The sequence below is a fragment of the Acartia tonsa genome, chromosome 2 (assembly GCF_053477335.1).
Source record: "Acartia tonsa isolate MP-2025a chromosome 2, ASM5347733v1, whole genome shotgun sequence".
NCBI lineage: Eukaryota > Metazoa > Arthropoda > Copepoda > Calanoida > Acartiidae > Acartia > Acartia tonsa.
Window position 1 is genome coordinate 38,052,266 of NC_137261.1, and position 20,933 is coordinate 38,073,198.

The following is a 20,933-nucleotide window of genomic DNA, read 5'->3' on the forward strand; positions in this document are numbered from 1 at the left end:
GCCATAAGGGGATGGGGGAAAGGGAGTGGTTCGCTATTCAGTGTTTATACAATTAGGAAAAAATATTTAATAACATTTTGCAGTTACTATCAAAAGAAATTTCACTATACTAAAGACGTTAAAAATACTTTTACTCTTATGTGCGTGACATTAGGATAATAATCAACTGCATCTTTAAATTCAGAGAGATGTTGGGAGGTGGGGTTTGGGGGAGAGGTTGAAAATAGTCCAAAACCATCCCAAGGCATTTTTAAAGATGGGTCACATTGTATTTTGCTCTATTTTTCAATTGTTCATATTTTTTGTGATAGATTTAAAGTTGAAATTTTAATAACATCTAAATTTTCTAGGGATTGCAAGAGCAGCATTTGCTATGCACTAAAATCTCAGGTATATCATTGATTAAGAGAGAAAATCAGGGATGTACCGGGATACGACAATCATAGATAAATTAATTATCCTGTAATTCTCAAATGTCATCATATGCCTGTAAAAACTGGTTAATCATTTGGGGAAAGCAATGGTTGTAGATTAATTCAATTGTAGTTGACCTATCCTTGAGATAAGATACTTAACTTACACTATAGTATTAGTATATACACATTCAAAAGCAACTACAAGTTAAAATGAGGGAAGGAAGGAGGGGTATCCGTTGGGGAAGGTATCGGAATTTCATATAGCATGGGGGAGGTTTTTCGTACAGCTTATAGACTAATCATATTATTTAACGTTTTTTCTTCAAATTAGAAGGTTTAAGCAGCAAAAATGCATTCAAATCAGAGAAATTCAAGGGTTTAGATATGTTATGACAATATAAAACCACATCATATCTTGGGATATTATTTATTATCATTTAATTAATTGCTTTTTGATTGGTCTATACCTACTTGTTCTAGTATTGAGAGAAAAATATTAAAAAGGGAAAGAAGAAGACTTGCACTTTAGAGAAGTGGGTAAAGGAAAGGGTTTAAATTTAGGAGAAGTGGGGTAGATGAAGGGTATGGAGTATGGGAAAAGAGGGCTAAATACGACGGACTCTCTAATTGACGTCCATACAAACAAAATTGTAAATTTTCGTAATTTCCAACAAAATGTTATAAAAGATTTATGATGAAAATTCAAGAAAATCATCGAAATTTTATGGATGCAAATGCGCGAAACAAAATTTTTGTTGCTGTTGTAATTTTTGGTAAAATTGTGCGGTCACCGTTAAACTGAAGCAGGTAGTTAAGAGTGGACACAACGAACTAAGTGAGACAGACAGAAGGGAAGAGAGAAAGAGAGGTGGAGAGAGTGCGAAGAAAAAGGGAGACAAAACAGACCGAGAACTTAGAACAGTCATTTTTTAGTTGGTTTTAAACTTTCAAGCTAGTTCAAAGAGGAGCCTAGAATTTTTTTTATTATAATGTGAACTTTTAAATAAGCTTGAAAATAAAACATTTTCTTATTATTATAAAGCATAATATAAAGTTTATATTTATAGCTTTTAATAAAAGTTAAAATAAATAAAATTGAACAGAAAAAAGTGGTTTAACTTGTCAAAATGTCTGTAAATAACAGAGACTGTAGATTTAACAATTTCAAACACAACAGAGTTAAATTTTAGTGATTTATAAAATAGAAATAATATACTATCAAGTGATAAAAATTATAAGCAGTGGAGAATGTAAAGAAGTGACTTATTATAAGTGAATGAAATTAAAAAGATCAGTTATAAATGGCACAGGGCCTAAATATATAAGTGCCTGAAGCATTGAAATCTAGTGTAGATACATATTATATATATTTGTTACATACCTCTAACTACCTGGGTGTATCTATCTATCTTGTAGAACCAGGGTGTGTGTGTGTGTGATATAAACCATGATGGAGCCACCAAATGAAAACCAGGTGAATAATATGATTCATATTTGTATATTTACATTATTATAAATATGAAAAATCCGCTAAAAACTGCCCAAAAAGTCCTTAAATTCGAAGGCATATTAATGACAATTTTTACAACTTTTATTTTAACTAAGATACCATTAAATTGTCAAATAAAACATATTTAGACCTAAATTTTCATAGCCTCAAGCGTTTTTAACAATAAAATACGATATCTTCAGCGTTTAACGGTAAAACTTACGTATTTTTAATGTTTAATTGCTTTGAAAAACAATGTTCCAATCAAAAATGTTTTTTTAAATTCTACTTTTTGTACCCAAAATGTAAAAAAGATTGGGTACTTTGTAAATAGCGTAGATGAATAGAAAAAATAAAATTAATGAAATACATTTATAGGTATCCCATTTTAGAAGAAATAATATATTAAGGTATAATGTAAAAAGTTATAAAAAGTATATATACATTAATATATATATATATTACAAATAGAATCTGTTCTTTTTCTTACGTTCTCGCCCTAGGCTACTAGTCGAGAGAGAGAGGGCTGCAAGATATTAAATATTTTTACTTTTGACATCCCCATAACACTTTTATACATAATTCATCTTTTTATTACGACATTAATATTATTTTAAACGGTATACACATTCTTTGCATTGTTTTTCCATGCTATTAAATGTAAATTTGCTTATTTTTTGCAATAATGGTACCTTTACTCTATTAAACTTTAGGCTTGATATTATTTCAACATAAGTATGAAATATCATTAAATAAATAAAAGTCTAATACTATTATTTACTAGCGACTGCACCCTTAGCATCTTGAAGTTCTGTAGGGGTAGGGAAGGTAAAAATAGTCTAAAACCATCCCAAAGCATTCTGTTGGTAATATGTCAGCTATGACAGCTTTACCTAAAGGCCACATTGTCGATTTATTATCCTAATCACCTGATATTGTGGGTCAACACAATATTTCAAGGCTTAACAAGGATTTTTTCTTTATTGAAATTTATTTTTTCAAATGAATCTTTTTTTAACCTTTAATATATCCTTTAACTTTTATTTCTGTTTGTTTTTATGTTGTACATAAAAGCGCAACAGATTCTTAAAATTTTCTGACTTTTACTTTTAAAAAAAAAATATATAAAAACAATCTTGAAAAACACAATAACACATTTTTTTTAATTTAGTGAATTTCCCTTTGTTATTATGATTTAAATACCACTTGCTAGGCAGGTAGGTAGGTGCAGAGCAATTTTTATAAATATTATATATTAAATTTCTAAGCGTTGGTCCTTTCTTAGTATATTATCACAGAATTTTAAATGGGATTATGTTTTCACCTTTTTCCCCTGAATTGAATTAATTATGATTATACAGTGTTATATTAAAGGTGGTAATAACTGACGTGATAATGTTATCGACATTCCCTTATGTTAACCATAATATCCTATGTTTAGGTGTCATTAAGGCATATCGTTAATAATATGCCATAAAACAGTTATCATAAATAGAATAAAATAATGAAGTTTTTGGATAATTCCCCTTGTTTTAAGAGCCTGTCTCGCTTTAAAAAAAATTCTTGTACATAAAAATATTATATACCCCTACAGAGCAAAAAAATGCCATAATTTATACATTTAGTCAACTTAATTTCTCTATTTTTAGACAAATATATACTCCCAGCTTCTTCTTCTTATACATTATTCATGAGACTTTTTATATAGAAGCATAAATAAATTCTTGACATTTTAATAGAGTGCTGGATAATATGGTTTCACTTTTTATACTGTATATTCTTGACATTTTAATAGGTTGCTGGCTAATATGGTTTTAGTTTTTATACTGTACTCAACTATTTATGGCGATAATTTTGAATATTTCTGGCTGTAGGACAAAAGTTTTGTGTTCTTTGATAAAATCTGCAAAGTTTGGCCGTTAGCAGCTTTTAAAGTTCATAGATTTTTGGAGATTATCATTACAGGAACATTTTACTGTCAACTGCACTAGATCCGATATTTTTGTACAAAAGAATACCTACCAGTTACACTCAATTTCTAATATAGATACTAAACCAGTACAGGAGTAAATTTATAGTTTATTAAAATAGAGATTTATCTAAAGTTACCCTACTTTGTTTGCATTTTAATATATTTTTTTAATAGTTTTATGCATTTTAACCCTTTTTAGCTACTATTTCATTTTATTAATAAGTACTTTTAATAAAATTATTAAATATGTTTTAATGAGATATTTATTTTATGTAGAGCTTTTAAAAATCAATGTGCAAACTAAAAATTTTAAGATACAAAGTTTTAGATTTCTCAGTTTTTGTACTTATTCGCATTGCACTTTAGAAACAGATTTAGTAATTGAAAAAAAAATAGGTTTTCTTTTTTTAATTTACAGCCTTTTAATTTGTTTTTAAAGAACACATTTCTTTCACATTTTTAAAAGCTTTTTTTTAAAAAAGATAATGAAGAAATTTAAAAGTGTTATTATTTAAATCATGAATTTTTTTAATAGCTTAAAAGAAAAAGACTTTATTTCCTCTTTACTCTATACGTTTTAATTCACCTCTTTCTATCTAAAACATTCAAACAGACAATCAGAATCATAGAAAAGCTTCTTTTTTTCTGGGAAGGTACCCGTCAAGGGGTCAAGCATAGAAACTAAGGAAACACCCAAATATTTTTGGAAAAATGGCGCGAAGCGTGACTGACAAATATATGGGGCTAGAAATTTCACTCGCCCGAAATAACTTTATCTAATAAATATTTTGCAATTTCTCTTGTGAAATAAAATAGTAACATCAATATAGAAGACTAGTGGCTTCGCCCCTAGCCCCTAGCCAAGAGGTGATAAAAAAAATTAAGGCAAAATTCATGAAAAGGACCAGGAAAATCTTCAGCAAAAAAGAAAGGACCAAGGAAATGTTCTGCATAAAAAAAATGGGGGGGGGGGATTTTTTGTTTTTTGGGGGGTTGGGGGTGTCCCACCCCCCAAGAAAATAGCATAAAACCACCACAGGACCAGTAGGTATATTCCCTGAAGAGTAGAATCCGATCGGTTCAGTGGTTACCGAGATCTTAAGCTTCAGACGGACGGACGGACGGACGGACAGACAGACATCAAGCTACTTTGTATTATAGATAAATCCTTATTTTTAAAACAAAGCTTAGGCGTTGATAAAGACGCATTTTAAACAGCTAGAAAGTCTAGAAATAAAGTAGGATTTTTTTCTCAAATGTAAAGCAATTTCTTTCAAATTTTCTGTTATTTTTGAGTCAAAATTTTTACCTTTTTAGTGCTTTAATTTTTATTAATACTATTACATATTTTTTCTATTGCAATATTCTTGACTCGTTTTCTAGCTGTCCAACTGAAAAATAAAGACAATGTGATTTTTAGCACATTCTAGTTATTTTTAAAATCAGACAATTATGCACTATTAAAGTTTGTATGTATGTACAATGCTAGTAAATTAGGACATTTTTACGTTAAATAAACAAATCACGAAAAATTACATCTTTTTTCTTTATCTTTTTTATTGCCCTAATTGAGTAAGATTGTATATTAGAATAATACCTATTAGTTATTTTAAATTAAAAGTTGCACTGTCCACAATTATTGAAGACAAATGTAATTCAAAGTTGTAAGACTAGAATTAAAAAACAAATAAGGTTGTAACACATCTTTCTTAAGACTACTGGAAATTTTTTAATCGATTTTATTCATTTATAGGGTTTAAATCTATCTGTAACTCTGTAAGGGGAAACATGCCCTCGGGACTCGATCTCTTGGACCAAAAAAATGTAATAGTTATTTCTCGCATCGTAATATAAACGGCTTTCCGCGGATACAGAATGTTCCGAAGGCACGGGCTAAAAAACTGGTTATAATCTTATGATTGTACATTTTTATATTCGTAGAAAGCTGGATTTAATACGATGCTAGACATAGTTTTTTCGTATGGATGAGAACCGGTTCCTATCCACCGGATTCGAACGAATACGAGAAAAAAATTATTAGCTTTATCCCTATCCATGCAAGACATTTTGTATGTAATATTTTTGTTTAAATTGTACATAGCGTCTGGATCCAATAAGTTTTTATGGGCCCAGATTTTTCCTTACAAAAACTGTTCTATTTTTATCTTTTTTATATGTTTTTTTTAGTTTTAATATAAACAATTTTATGTATCATAGTTAAAATTGATGACCGTATGTAATTAGATATTTATGAGTTTGTTTGTTTTTTCAGCCTTGCACCATAAAAATTTTGCCATTTCATCTATTTTTTTGAAAATATTTTTTTTGACCACGGCTAAAAAGAATAAGTTATTTTAACTTCAAAATACTTAGATTTAGGGGATTTTGTTAATTAAGTCTGTAGGTTTTATTTTGTAGTTTTATAAAAAAAAACTACAATTTGAATTACGTTTTAGAACGTTGAATTAATTTCGTAACTCTTACAATAAATCAGGGCTCGGCAGACGTTCATTTTCAGTAAAATTATTTTTCTAATGTTAATTAAAAATATTACGTTTCATTTTTGAATAAGCAAACAGCTGTCGTTTTAGGCGGCTGTCGCTGGTATCTATAGATGCGACTGTGGCTGCCTAACCTTACAATAAATACATATTTTCACTTCACGATAAATCCAAATAATTTCCTATCAATTGAAGTTTCCTAGAAATAATTTGTTTGGTCATTTCTTGGTAATTTTATTTCTAAATAATTATGTCTACTTTTATACAAATCTATAGGTCAAATCATTTAATATTGAATGGTTCTATTGAAATGAAACAGTTTCTCAAGAAGTTTTTTTTAATTCAAGCAAATGCCTCCTTTTCCTTTTCTAAATAAGTATAGAAAAAAAGTCAATATCTGTGTACTGTACATTTAGTTTCCAAAAAGGATAATTTTAGTGGAAAAAAATAGAATATTCTGACATATTTATTTTAAAAAGTAGCTGCATCGATTAAGATTAATAATGATGCTTTCGACATTAAAAGCTCATTTTTTAAAGAAAACTTTTTTTCTGTACTGAATCTTCAGTCTAAATTTGGCTGAATTTATTACAAGAGATTTTTTATAATTCGTGCTTTTCAATTTTTTATCGCGTTTTAGATTTGCAAAAAAATCTCTTGTCTAGGTACAAAAGTATAGTATTATTACATTAGATGTCGGCACTTTAAACCTAGCCAATTTTTTTTTTTAAAACAAGAATAAGTTTTATCATAAAAGATACAGCTTAATTTTTAACTAACAGTTGTGTCATTATCTTTGTGAGGGTAAGACGTCTGACCGCTAAGCTAGCCCATATGTTAGTTAGGCTTTAAGGTCAATTACCCATTTAGCCGGCTTATATGCCTGTGTTATATAGCATTAAGCATGTAAAAATTCACCTAATGTACAAAAGTGTGAATTGAACTATCTTATCATCAATAATATCAACATAAATTCGTTTTTTTTTATGTAGTTTACCTTTCATAAAATTTGAATACAAAATATTTCCCGGGCTGACAATATATCTAGTGATGGAGGCTAATCCATTAGGCAACATGAGTGAAAACACAGATTCTGCAAAGGATAACAAATATAAATTCTTTAAGTATGGGGCAATTATTTGTGATAAAGGAGGTGAAAAGTGCATAGTAAAGAATGATATGCAAAATTGCCTAAGTGAAATAAATGAAATCAAAATACAAATTGAGGAGCTAAATAAAAGTAGCCATGCTGACGTGGAGCAAGTGAAAGCAAAATGCTCCAGGCTCAATGAAAAGTTTATGGCTCTGTTAAACAGGCTAGATTTTACTTCTGGCAGTGAAGAGGAGCCTATACACAAGTTCAGCCACAACAGAACGCCAGAGCTTATTGATCTCTTCAGTACTTTACACATTATTGATGCACAAAGGCTTGTACCAATTGATATTAAATCATGGAGCACACCATATTCACACTATGCAAGTCTGTCAACGATCATAGGTGGTACTAACATACCAGGGTGTGATTACATAACAGAGATTATACAGCTTCCACCTGTAGAGGAGCATGGCAAACTGAGATATCCTGTAAATGTCATGTACATATCACCTCTAAAGAGACAGATAGCAGTCAAGAAGATTCAACAACACTGCCACAGGAATAAAATATCGCTTCCAATCCAATACAGCTTGTTCAGATACCCAACTTTAAAACATAATGTTCATATTCTGTCCACAATTCTCAGGGATTTACAAGATAAGGGTAAAATTGAATTTTACCACATCAATGATTTTATGGCCACCAATTACGCGGATTTTTTGGCTCCTATGTTCATTGTAAAGATACCTGGAACCGAAGGTCTAACAGAGTACAAAGAATGCCCTACTAATTCATTGTACCACTCTGGGCTATACATACCAGAGCAGGACAAAGATATGACATCAGATGAATATTTGTTTTTTAAACAAACTATTCAGGAATTTGTTTATGAAAGGCTTCCAAAAGATGAACAGGAGACAGACAAGACAGAAGCAGACAACAACTGGACGGAGGTGACATATAAAAGAAGTAAACAGCTAGAAGTTACAGCAAATGATAAGGTGCAGTGCAAGGATTTAGATGTCATCAGAAAGGACAGCAAGATTTACAGACCAATGAACCATCCCAAACAACATATCATTAACAAGTATAAACAAAAAAAGGGTAAATCTTATAAAACTGCGTTGTTGGGAGGTAAAGGGAAGGAGGTTAAAAATGACGGAGGTAAGGAGACACAGGTAGGGGGATCAGGGGGTAGGGGGCAACAGGGGAGAGGCGAAGGGGTCAGCAGTATACATAACAGAGACAACGGAGGTATCAAGGGGATGGAAGTGAAAGGAGGGGGAGGTGTTAGCAGTAGAGGCGGTGGCAGTGGAGAATGGATAGGGGCGCGGGGAGAAGGTGGCGGAAGAGGAGGGAAGGCAAAGGTGTTTAATTACACATCTTTAGGTCAGCCCTATGTTCACGTAAACAAGGATGATTATATGCATAGAACACCAAAATCAAGATATTCAACTAAACCACAACACAATGACAGGTTTAGAAATAAACCAAAAACAAACCTAAGGCAGAATTTAGTCAACCAGCAAGCCTTTAGCCCACCAGTCTGCCACCCGCCAACCAGCAGACCGCCACTCCGCAGCCCGCCAGCCCGCAATCCGCCACTCCGCAGCCCGCCAGCCCGCATTCCACCAACGCGAAGCCCACCAACACATCACTATGGAAGCTATCAGGAAAATCCTAACAGCATGGACTTTTTATTACAAATAGCACATGCATTCATCAATCACAACACAAACTAGTTATTGATCAATTTTGTCAACTGTTTAAAAAAAACAATATCCTTATTCTAGTAAAAAAGCTATATGATATTAAGCAGTTATAATAATATATTTTTTTAAAAATGTAAAGCAAGATATATGTACATAATTTTAGAGAAGCTATGCTCATATGTCTGTAAATAAGTAAAATATAAGTTGGGGGGGGGGGGGGGGAGGGCAAGTGTGAGAATTAGTTTAGATTTATACAGATAAGAATATATGTACATAATTTTAGAGAAGCTTTGCTCATGTGTCTGCAAATAAGTAAAATATAAGTTGGGGGGGGGGGGGGGGGGACAAGAGTGATAAATAACTTAATGTTAATATTTCATTGTCTTTTAGGCCGGCTAAATGAATCTTTAGAATACAATTACACAGCTTAGGGAGGTGGTTTCAACCCTTTTTTCATACTAAGTAAGAAACCGAAGGGCTTATTCATTTAGGCTTATGCTAAAAGTCAAGTCAAATTGATTTTTAGAATTTTTTTAGTTCTTTCTTTTATTTAAATTATTATTTTTTTATTGTTTTATAATTCGTAATTCGTATGTCTAATAAAAATATTCCTTTAAGTATTAAATTTACCAATGTCCGTGGTCTTGGTTTTTTTTCAAAGGGAAAATTAAACTTATCTAAGGTTCCTTTTAAGATTAAAGAATTAACGTGTTCAGCTAACTATGTTCCTAGCATTTTTGTTTGTCTTGAAACAAAATTAAAAAGCTCTCATCGTGAAATAAAACTTCCCAAGGGATGTGTATACGGGGGGGAAACAAGCGGAAATGAACCAAAAGCTGGTGTTTTTGTGTATCATGACAATGTATTTAAAATTTTGGAGACAAGGACAATAATTTCCACGCATTGCATGTATTTGAAATATAAAATTGGAGACAGTATATTTCATTTAATTCCTACATATCTACCATCTTGTTCAACTTTAGAGCTAAAAGATATGTTAAATAGAATTGCTACATTTATAAAAGATCATAATTTGACAGCATTCACCTTTTTTGGGGATTTTAATATCGATTTTAACAACCCTGGACATTTTTACAGGGCTAAGCTGTTGCATGATTTCTTAGTTAGACACAATATGATTAATTTAGCCAATAAACTTTCTGTCAATCCAATCTTTACCTGGCGCGGTTCAGGGCAAAGATTTAACTCCAAAAGCAATATTGACTATTTCTTTTGTAACTTTGACTACTTTAATCATATAGAATTTAGATTTAATAGTTTTTCTGATCATAAAACTGTCACAGTTGCCAAAAAAAGTAAATTTCAATACAAAAATCAAACATGGAAACCTTTTTTGTTTAAAGATAAAAATTTTCTAGATATTATGAAAACAGAAACAGAATGGTTTCTAAAAAAGAACTCAGATGACAAAAATATAAATTTGGCAAATGTTTCAGTGGATGATCTATCCTTTCTAAACGCAAAAAATCAATATACAGGAACAATGTTTAATCTTATTCAACATTTAAAGCAAAAACACGATGTATTTTACTCAAAATTGAGACACAAAGAGTTTCAGAAAACAAAAGATTTTGATTCACAAATTAATATGTTATATAATAAGATTGAAACTTCTCCTGATAAAGATTCTTTGCAAAGCATTCAGGACATTATTCAGACGCAGCAAGAATATTTTAAAAATTTGGTTAGTTCAAGGGCAGAAATATATTATATGAGATATCTTCTGCTAGATGGTAAACCAAATTATCTTACATATCAAAATATGAAACCAAAGAAAAAGAACAGTTACAATTTACTAATAGACAATGAAATGACTGATTGTCCTGAAAAAATTGTAAATAAACTAGGCAAAATTCATGCTGCATCTGTCTGTCCTGATGATATTCCTAAAGCTGATTTAAACGGACTTTTAGACACTTTTAATTTAAAGCTAGATGATATTTTTCCTAAAATACAAAATACTATTTCTCCATATAGTAGTACAAAGGAGTTTCTAAAAGTCATAAAATCTCTTAAAGATCGTAGTAGCCCTGGACCAACATCACAGCCAAAAAGTTTATTTATGTTTCTTTTTCAAAATGTCCCTAAGTTTGCAACTAATGCATTTAATCAAATGTATGACATGGATTTAGATAATTCAGATTTTTCATTTATTAAGATCAAAAATGTTTGTTTTCTTCCAAAAAAAGATTTAGATTCATCAAATCCGGATAATTTAAGGCCAATTTATTTATCTGAAAACAGCCAAAAAATTTTGGACAAAGCATTAAACAATAAAATTGCTCCTTTCATGAGTAAAATTGTACATTCTGATCAATTTGGCTTTATTAAGAAACGGCACATGGCTACTGCTACAATATCTATCACTGCTATAATGAACTATATAAAGTCTAAAGAAATAGATTCCCAATTAGTTTTCTTTGATTTAAAAAAAGCATATGATCAAACGTTATACGAAGTATCTGATAAGATACTAAGCCACATTTTTTCACCACAATTTGCCAAAGTTTGGGCATCTATTTCTAATGGAGGCAAATTTAGGGTGGTTGTAAATAATCATATATCAAAACAATATGAAATTAAGTTGGGATTTCCACAGGGTGCCCCTAGTAGTGCAAATAAATTTGTTATTTATAATCACTTATTTTATTCTTGCTTAAACAGTAAGTTAATGTCACACTTAATGTTAAAGATAAAAAAACACAATTTGCCAGCCATATTTTTTGCCGATGACGGCTTTAAAGCTTTAACTCTAAAAACTGAAAAAGATGTGACTTCTTTATCTGATTTACTTAAAAAACTAAAGTCAACAGTAAATATAGAAATTAACTTCAAAAAAACAAAAATTTTAACATATGGCAACTGTCCAGTAAATTTAAGTTCTTTGGGAACACCCTGTAATATTGTTAAACATTTAGGAGTTTACTTGTCTTTTGATTTTGCAACTTCTCTAAATTTAACATATAAAGAATTATTGAATAAACTTAATAATCGTTCTAAAAATATGCATTTTAACCATGGAACAAATATTTTTAAGAGAAGAAATCTGTGCCTTTCATTCATGAATTCCTGTGCTTTGCACATATATAGAATTTACTCACCAAATAATGTGATATGCAAAAAAATATGGAAAAGTACTTCTAAATTTCTTTGGTCAAATGGATCAAGTCACAGATACAAAGTAGCTAAAAAGAGAATTGAATCAGAGTTTCACGATGGCGGTTTAAATATGCTTTTACCAGAACAGCAAAGTTTTTCTATTTGGATAACAAGCTTTTTTAATATCCTCAAACATGCCAACGAATACCCTAATTCAAATCTAGCTATAATTCTAAAACAAAAGCATGTACCTATTTCTTCTATTCTTAAGAACTTTGGCTCTAATATGTTGAAAAAATACAGTAATAAATTTATGTCTTTATACCCACCTCAGGGGAAAACAATGTTTAAAAAATCTAAAATTTTTCTAGAAGAGTTAGAAAAAAATCCAAAGACATTCTTGCAATCGCCCATTACTTCATCCTATTGGTCTAAAGACATTAAATTTAGCAGTAGAGAAAGTATAATCCTTGATAGATGTAATTTAAAGACTATTGCTTCTATATTAAAAAGTATAACAATTCAGCAAAAATATCTTTATATTCCTGTTATTAAAGAAAATTTGATAGAAAATTTAGACAATCACCAGGAAATTTATGCAAAACTAAAAGAGGTGGTTATAAACATTTCAAATGAGTTTGAGTTTAGTTCCTTACAATGTTTATCTTTGAATAAGAATAAAAATGCAGAAAAACCTCTTTTTTATCTTACATACGAGACACCATCAATTTTTTCGCTTTTTTTCAAACAAATGCATAAGAAAAAAATTGCCAGTATTCATCCTTCAATAGAAACTAGAAAGGTAGATAAAAAATGGTTTCCAGATATTGAAAATTTTCAAAATAGTTTTAAGATTGTTCTTGATCTACCTATAACTTTATATTATAAAGGATTCCTTTTTGAACAATACATACGCACACTGGTAAGTTGTACAAAATTATTCAAATGGAATCTAATTGATAGTGATATTTGTACTAAATGTTATGTAAAAAATGATTCAGATCATGCAATTTTTTTCTGCAAATTCCCGAAATACTTCGCACATTGTCTTGCTATTTTTCTAGATGAAATTTACTTTCAGGGTCGCCCTGAGTTCATTTTCCTTAAAGAAAATTTCTTTCTTTTTAACATCTATTATGAATGCTTTAAAGGTGACGATTTTGCTCAAATTTCGATGCTCATTTTAGCAGCTAAAGACAAGGCGCTAAAAATTAGTAAAGAACCTTGTCTATCAAGATGGAATGAAAACAATTATTTTTCTCAAACATTGCTTTTAGCTCAATTCTGTTCAAAATTATTAGATAAAGGTGGTATATCAACATATCTTATTGAAAAATTTATTAATTTTGTTTTGAAATATAAAGACAACACAAAATATTTTAGTATTTGATTTTCAAACTGTCTCCAAATATAACTAGTTCATTTTTTACAATATATTATAATATCGCTTGTTATTAACAATTTATGTGCTATTTTATAAACTGTATATATTAATAATTCAAGACTATGTGATTTAATTATGTATAGTTTGTTCTTAAAGGAATAAATTATTAAATAAGAAAAAAGAATTTTTAACTAAACTTACGTAAACTATAATTGGCTATTAAAAATTATATTGTATAGGTAGTTCAAGATCTTTTGTATAGTAAAAGTATAAAATTGTAAGTTTGTACTTATTTTTATAGAGCAGCGTACCTCCATAGAAATGTGTAAAATTGTCCGTCATCAGAATGCATCACCCTATACATCTATCTTTAACCTGACTAAGCCACAAAACCACAAATATTTTTATAGAAAAAATAGCAGGATCTCAATAGTAGACTTTGTTTCTTTTTCCATAAACAGTATATTATCCATTAAATTCAGGAATAGGACAATGATTAATAGATAAATCTCTACAAAATGTCTGTTTGATTAGGCCTTTAATAACCTTTAGATACGTATTTAGGAGAATATCTAAATAATTCAAAATTCTTGCTGTTTTTTGAATGTGCCATCTTTGTTTCTATAGGTATCCGCACCTGTAATTTTGTTCTGACCCCGATTCTGAAATTTCACCCTTTAAACGCTAATAAACATAAATACTAGTATACATGCTACCTTACCAGTTAGCAAAATAGAAATATTTAGAGTTCCCATAATCCGATTAAACCTGACAGCATCGTTAAGAGATTAAGTTTCATAAATGACATATTGTTACCTTCTGTTAAACTAGCCAAATTGCCTGATGTTCACATCGACTATAAACATTATATTCTAAACCAAATATTTACCACTTAACACTTTTCTAACTTTTTCATCAAGTCGGCTATTTTGAATTGATTTAATAATCTGCTCAAAAGTTAGACTTTGCATTAATTTGCAAAAGTGTTTATAGTTGACTCTATTTAAACTCAATTCCCACATACACACACACATGTATTAACTTCTTAAGCCTTTCTTCGTTAAAGGTTTTATGAAACCTGACCCTTCCTAACCGTTAAGACCCCGCCCCTTTCCTCTTGAACCCTTCTAAAAAAAGGAACACCTGATTTAAAGTGATAATGGGGTCATATAGGGTTACATTTCTAAATAAAACATTAGTTGGAAATCATTAGTTTTTGCGTTATTATGATCTTTTATAATAAAAAGTATATAAGAAAGCTTTAAATAAATGGTTAAATATGACAGAAAGATCCTTGTTTTTAAATAAAAATGAAATAAAATATTATTTACCGTCTGAAACGACAATAACAAAAAAGTTGCTGCCCTGTTAATTTTCTAGCTAAAAACAAATAATAAAAAATGTTTGAAATTTGATCTCTGATTCTTAATTCTTGATAATACTTGATCGGAAATTTTGGCGATTTCCCCATTGCTTGAAATTGCCATAAGTTTAGCCCCACTTTACAAATTCAAGATGGTTTTTAGTAAAATTTTCTGCTTTAATCAGAACATTGTTACTTTCAATTGATTTGAATATTAAACTTTTTTTTGTATATCTAGATTTCTATAACTTTGTAACCCCTCTAATGGCAAGGAAACATAATGTTAGAACTCATAAATATTTAAAGCGAAGAAGGAGGGAAGGGGTTTTGGTTCAATTCATATTCTGGAGAAAATACCAAAATTCTTTGTAATTAAGTCACGATTATTCCGTGTTTTTTTTCAGAGTGCCAAAGCTACTCCGAAATTTACTTGGGTAGGAGTGCTCTGTAAGCATAGTTGTACTCCACCATTTGACATTTTCATAAATTGTTGTAATTTTATTATTCTAAAATGGGCATACTGGTACTTGTTTTGTTTGGCATAAAAATTGAATTGATTTTGTATTCTCTTTTGAAATCAATTTCGACTTAAAATAAAATTAATTTTTAAGTTTCATTTAAATTGACTTCTTTAAATTGTTTAAAGCCTAAATAAGTGTTTTTCTTGATCTTTTAATTGTAAGAATCCATATTATATTACCTTTTTAAGATTTTAGGTTACTTGACATGTAGCCTACCCCTACAGGGCATCCCCCCCCCCCTGGCCCCGAAGGCAAAATATATTTGCACAATAGCAAAAATCTGTTCAGAAGCCTGTATTGTATTTTATGGTCGTCCTGCGAAACAACCAAAAATTCTAAATAAGTATGAGTCATTTTCACAAAAAAAAGCATTCAAAAGAGAAGGCTTATTTTGTACAACTATTTACTAATTGGTAGTAAGATGCTTATGTGTATATATTTGTTGGCTAACATCTAAATTTTGGTGGCTTCTAGTGCACATTCTGCACGGTATTGTATTGTTTTCAACTGATGGTCATTTCATAGAAGTCTTGGCAAATTTTCACATTTTGAGAAAAAAAATATGTTAGTTTGTGTGTGGGTGTGTGTGTTGTGAGGATGTGTGTGTTGTGAGGATGTGTGTGTTGTGAGGATGTGTGTGTGTGAGTGTGATTTTTGTATCATAAGTGTATGTGTATTTTGGAATAAATCTAAAATGGATGATAAATTTATGTTCGATTATATATATTCAATTCACTTTTTGTCCATTATGGTCTATGAAACAGCTAGATTAAAAAATTACTTAAACTTTAAGGACAAGTATTAAGTTATTTAACGGAGCTAATGGCAAAGTTATATAAAATATTCAGAAAACTTTTTTACCTTTTCAGTTACTACAATTGACTATATATCCATTACAATCTTACTATAGATGAATAATCATGTATCCATTTTTAATTATTCTTATGTGTATGTGCATAGTCGTACTGCATGAAGCCATTGTTTATAGAATTGACATGTATGTATAATGTATAGTAGTTCATATGTATGAATTTTTGTATCATCAAGGTTACAGTAGGGTTTTGGTCATTTTATACTGATAGTATACTGTAATAGTATGGTTCACATGGACAATATACATATCAAGTGAATAGATGTGTCCAAAATATATTTTTTTGTGCCAGGTTAATGGGAAAAATCAAGGTTATTTTTTGTATGTATGAATATTATGCTTTATTTTATATCATTTTTCATAGAAAAATGTATGGTTTACTTATAATATAATGGTTGGAGGAAATGAAGTTTTTGGACATTAACAAATCAAAATTGTTTAATCTACAACCGTTTTACCCCCAATTAATAATTACTTTTAAGAATTAAGGAAATGTTAATAATTTGTTTTTTTTCTATAACATTGTCTAAAGCTTTTGTTATTTTTAAAATTCTGTAAGAAATATTATTTAAACTACTTAAAGATTAAAATTTAAAAGGTTGATATTAGACTGAACAATAGATGAGCTTTACTCGTATGTAGAATAATGAATATAGAGACAATTAGTCATTAGTAACATTTGTAGACGAATATGTATTTAGCCTAGAAATTTTACACTTTTAGTTTTAATTAAACAAGGATGACAACATCCGTAAAAGAGAGGCTCGTCAAGTCGGACAAACTTACATTTAACTTATCAATCTGTTTTTGGAGTGAATAATAATCCAAATTCTTAATCAAAATTTTGAATCTGTGTCGTAAAATTGCTTGAATTCAGGGTGCTTTCTTTTGACGTACATAAATTATTTATGTAGATACTTTTCTTCAAACATTATGCTAAATCGTCCTATCCTTGACTTACAGAAAGACTTACTCTACATGTAGATAAGCTTCGCTTTTTCATTCATTTTAAAACTTCTACCTTAATTTAATGTCATTTTTCATACTGTAACATATTTTAATTCAAGATTTCTGATTTTTATAATGAATGGACTTTATAAAATTTTCATATTTTGAGGAAGTCTGAATCATGTATAGTATAATGACTTTTTTACACTAATATTACTTGATTCAAATCGATTAGATAGTTGAATTTTTATCTCCCTTTCTTTTTAAATTGTGTAAAATTTTCTAGGCTTGTGATATTTGGAATTTTGCATTGTTACTTAAGTATTATAGCAGATTAAAATACCAACGGTTTAGAGGTGCCTAATCCTTATATTATGTATTAGTTGAAAAAATTCAATAAAAATTCATGTAAGATTGTTTTTCATCAGATTATTAATCCGTCCTTTAGTAACATGAATTTAGTATGTCTCGCCGTTAGAAGCTTTAAAACGGTTAGATCAAATATGATATTTTTAAACTTTCTATTGTTGATAAAAAAAACATCTTCCAATTTGATAATCTTAGAAATGTTAGGCTTATCTTTTTTTTAAATATATGAAAAATTAGTAATATGCTTACTTTTTCCAGGTATGTAAAGCTAACCCTTTCTCTCCTGTATTATAACATTGGTATTTTAGTTTGGAATAGTAGAAAAGGGAAAACTTGTAATTTTCATGAGAATTTAGTGTGAGTGTGTGCGCGAGCGCATGAATGCCGCAGATTATAGAATTCAAGTGCTCGCCCAAAAATGCAATCGAATCCTTAGAAACCAATTAGGAAATATTTTTTTTGTAAAACAATGTTAATATTCATATCATTATTGGGTTTCATACAGAAAAGATTCTTATAATATTATTGGCTGTTTCATATTATTTTTGTTAGCAATAATGTTTGAACAACTGTAGATGCCGTGCATACCATTCTTTAGTGCATTGCAGGGACACTATGATAGGTCATTGACAAAAATAACCCATTGTAGAGAGATGTTTGGGACATACATATTTCCTATTACAGGATTTAATTCAATAAACATCGCTGAATTCATCACATACAACTAAAATTTGTGATAAAAGGATTTTCTAGATAATTGCAGGTTCGTTTATTCGTGAGTGCATTGAAACCATATGGTCAATACATAAGGATATCATAAAAGACAAGGCTTTTAATAAAAACATAAACATGCATGTTTTCATACACGTTATGTGTTCTCGTCAATATATGAATCTTTGCTTTTAAATTTTTTACCATTTAAGTTCATTGATGTCTAATTTTAGATTAATGCCAGAAACTTTTAACTTAAATGTTTTTTATCATCGGATAATTAATCGGATAGGTCTAAATGCCAAACATGCCAACAGTTCAATATTTGTTGTTAAAAAGTTTGGCCAATCTGAAACCATTTGATTACTAAGCCTGAGCATATAGGCATACATTTCATTTGAAAATCCTGAGCATTCTAAATTTTTGCACTGCGGTTTCACACTTTTTAAAAGCCCGGTCTATAAGCTTATGTTATGTAGTTTAGATTAAGATATTTTCTAAAACAATTAGTATAATAGGTATACATATTTTCTTTCACTTTAAATCTACACTAGCTAAAAGGATGAAGAGGTCAATAGGGCGTTAATTAATATACAACCCATTCTTTCCCCCAATAAGTAATACAGAATTTCACACACAAAAATTAGGTGGAAGATTTTTTTTCATTCAGCAAATTTGCAATTATCTGTGTGTGTATACTTCGCTTGGTAATTTTTCATTGCATTATTTTTCCCATCAAAAACCTAAATGAAACAATTTATCCTAATTATCTGAATGGTATTATAAAAAAACTACATGTTATAAACTTCCTTAATGTCTAAAAATAAGCAAGCATCATTAAAAAGCTGATTTTTATAACCATAGACTTTTAGATAAAACAAGAACGGTTGGCTGTAGAAGTTGCGTCGTATTTTATATAACAAGGATGACAACATCCATAAAAGCGAAGCTCTGAACCGGTAGGACAAACGGACATTAACACTTGTATAATGTCAGAACTGAATAATTAGAATGCGAATGTATAAGAGTCAAAGCAAAATTGTAAGTAAATTTGTTGAAAAACTGCTTGATACAGGATAATGTTTATGGACATACTTACATTTTTAGGGCTTGATTATAGAGTTGCTTCGCTTATAATATTGTACTTTGTTGTCCCAGGAATCAGTATACCAAAAACCAGACAAATCGGATAATTAGGTCACATATAAATTTGTTGTTAAAAATGTAAAAAAAATCAACATGTTTAAAATGGACGTACGGACATTCTGGTAATGATTAAAGAGTTGCTACGCTTTCTAACTCGTACCTAACTATTATAGGAATCACCATGCAAAATTTGAAATCAATAGGACAATTCTAACATGCCTAAATTAACGAAAAAAGCTATTTAAAAAAGTAAAAAAATCAACATGTTTAAAATGAACGTACGGACATTTTGGTAATGATTATAGAGTTGCTACGCTTTCTAAATCGTACCTAACTACTAAAGGAATTACCATGCAAAATTTGAAATCGATAGGACAATTCTAACATGTCTAAATTAACGAAGAAAGCTATCCGTTACGGACGGACGGACGGACGGACCGACCCTAATTATAGAAAAGCTTCGCTTTTAAAAAGTGGGTGTAAAAGTTTTTTTTTATAATTAAATTGTTTTCATCCATAAAAAATGTCCTACCTAATTTACACCAGACAAAATTTAGAAATTATCATATAAAGAAGGTCAATTTTTTTTTAATAAACCATTCCAGTATATCTTGTTTATTATACAATACAATTTTAGTTTGAAATTACAACGGCAATTGCAGGGTAGAAACGCGACAAAAAAAATTGTCCAAAGATTTTGGTCAGCCATAGTTAATTAAATACGAACGTGGTTGATGATTAAAAGTTGGGACTAATATTTTGTACAGTTTATTTTGTCATGTCAAGCAATGTCAATAAGTGCACATATATAGGTAAAAATATAACACTGAAATGAAGATTAAAACTATAAATAATTAGTGTCCGTTATAGGGCCTCGCGTATATACTTAAAAGCAAAAAAATTGAGAAATGACGAGGCAATTTGTATTAAAGGAACAATAAAAGGGGAAGAAGGATTATTTTTAATCAAAGAATTGAAATAAAAAGATGTTCATACAATATTACCGTATAATGGTTCAACAAATTTTTTGATTAATAAAAACCGTTCAAAAGCATTGTTCGCTAGCATCGGTCCTTTTTTCATAGATAGGAAAGATTGTCATTTTGAAAAGTTAAAAATCGTGTATGGGGCATTTTTCATTAGCGTTGTTTAATTTATATACTTGATGTGTTCCCTACTTTTGTTAATTTTCATTAAAAATAGTAAATATAGAAAGTGCTTGTTTTAATGGTTTTGCAGTTTTATCCGCCGCTAAAATGCACGCGCGTTTTATACAAGTGCACCAATACACACACATACACACACACGCAGCCA

The 20,933-nt window shown here is 29.8% G+C and overlaps 1 protein-coding gene across 1 annotated transcript in view; it reads left to right on the plus strand.

The window, feature by feature from the left end:
- The first annotated feature begins 1,253 nt into the window (after positions 1-1,253).
- LOC145311751 (uncharacterized) overlaps positions 1,254-20,933 on the plus strand; it is a 61,978-nt gene continuing 42,298 nt past the window's right edge. The window contains exon 1 of the mRNA XM_080150727.1: positions 1,254-1,890. Coding sequence (XP_080006853.1) covers positions 1,864-1,890 — 27 coding nt within the window. The 5' untranslated portion in view covers positions 1,254-1,863. The remainder of the gene's footprint in view (positions 1,891-20,933) is intronic.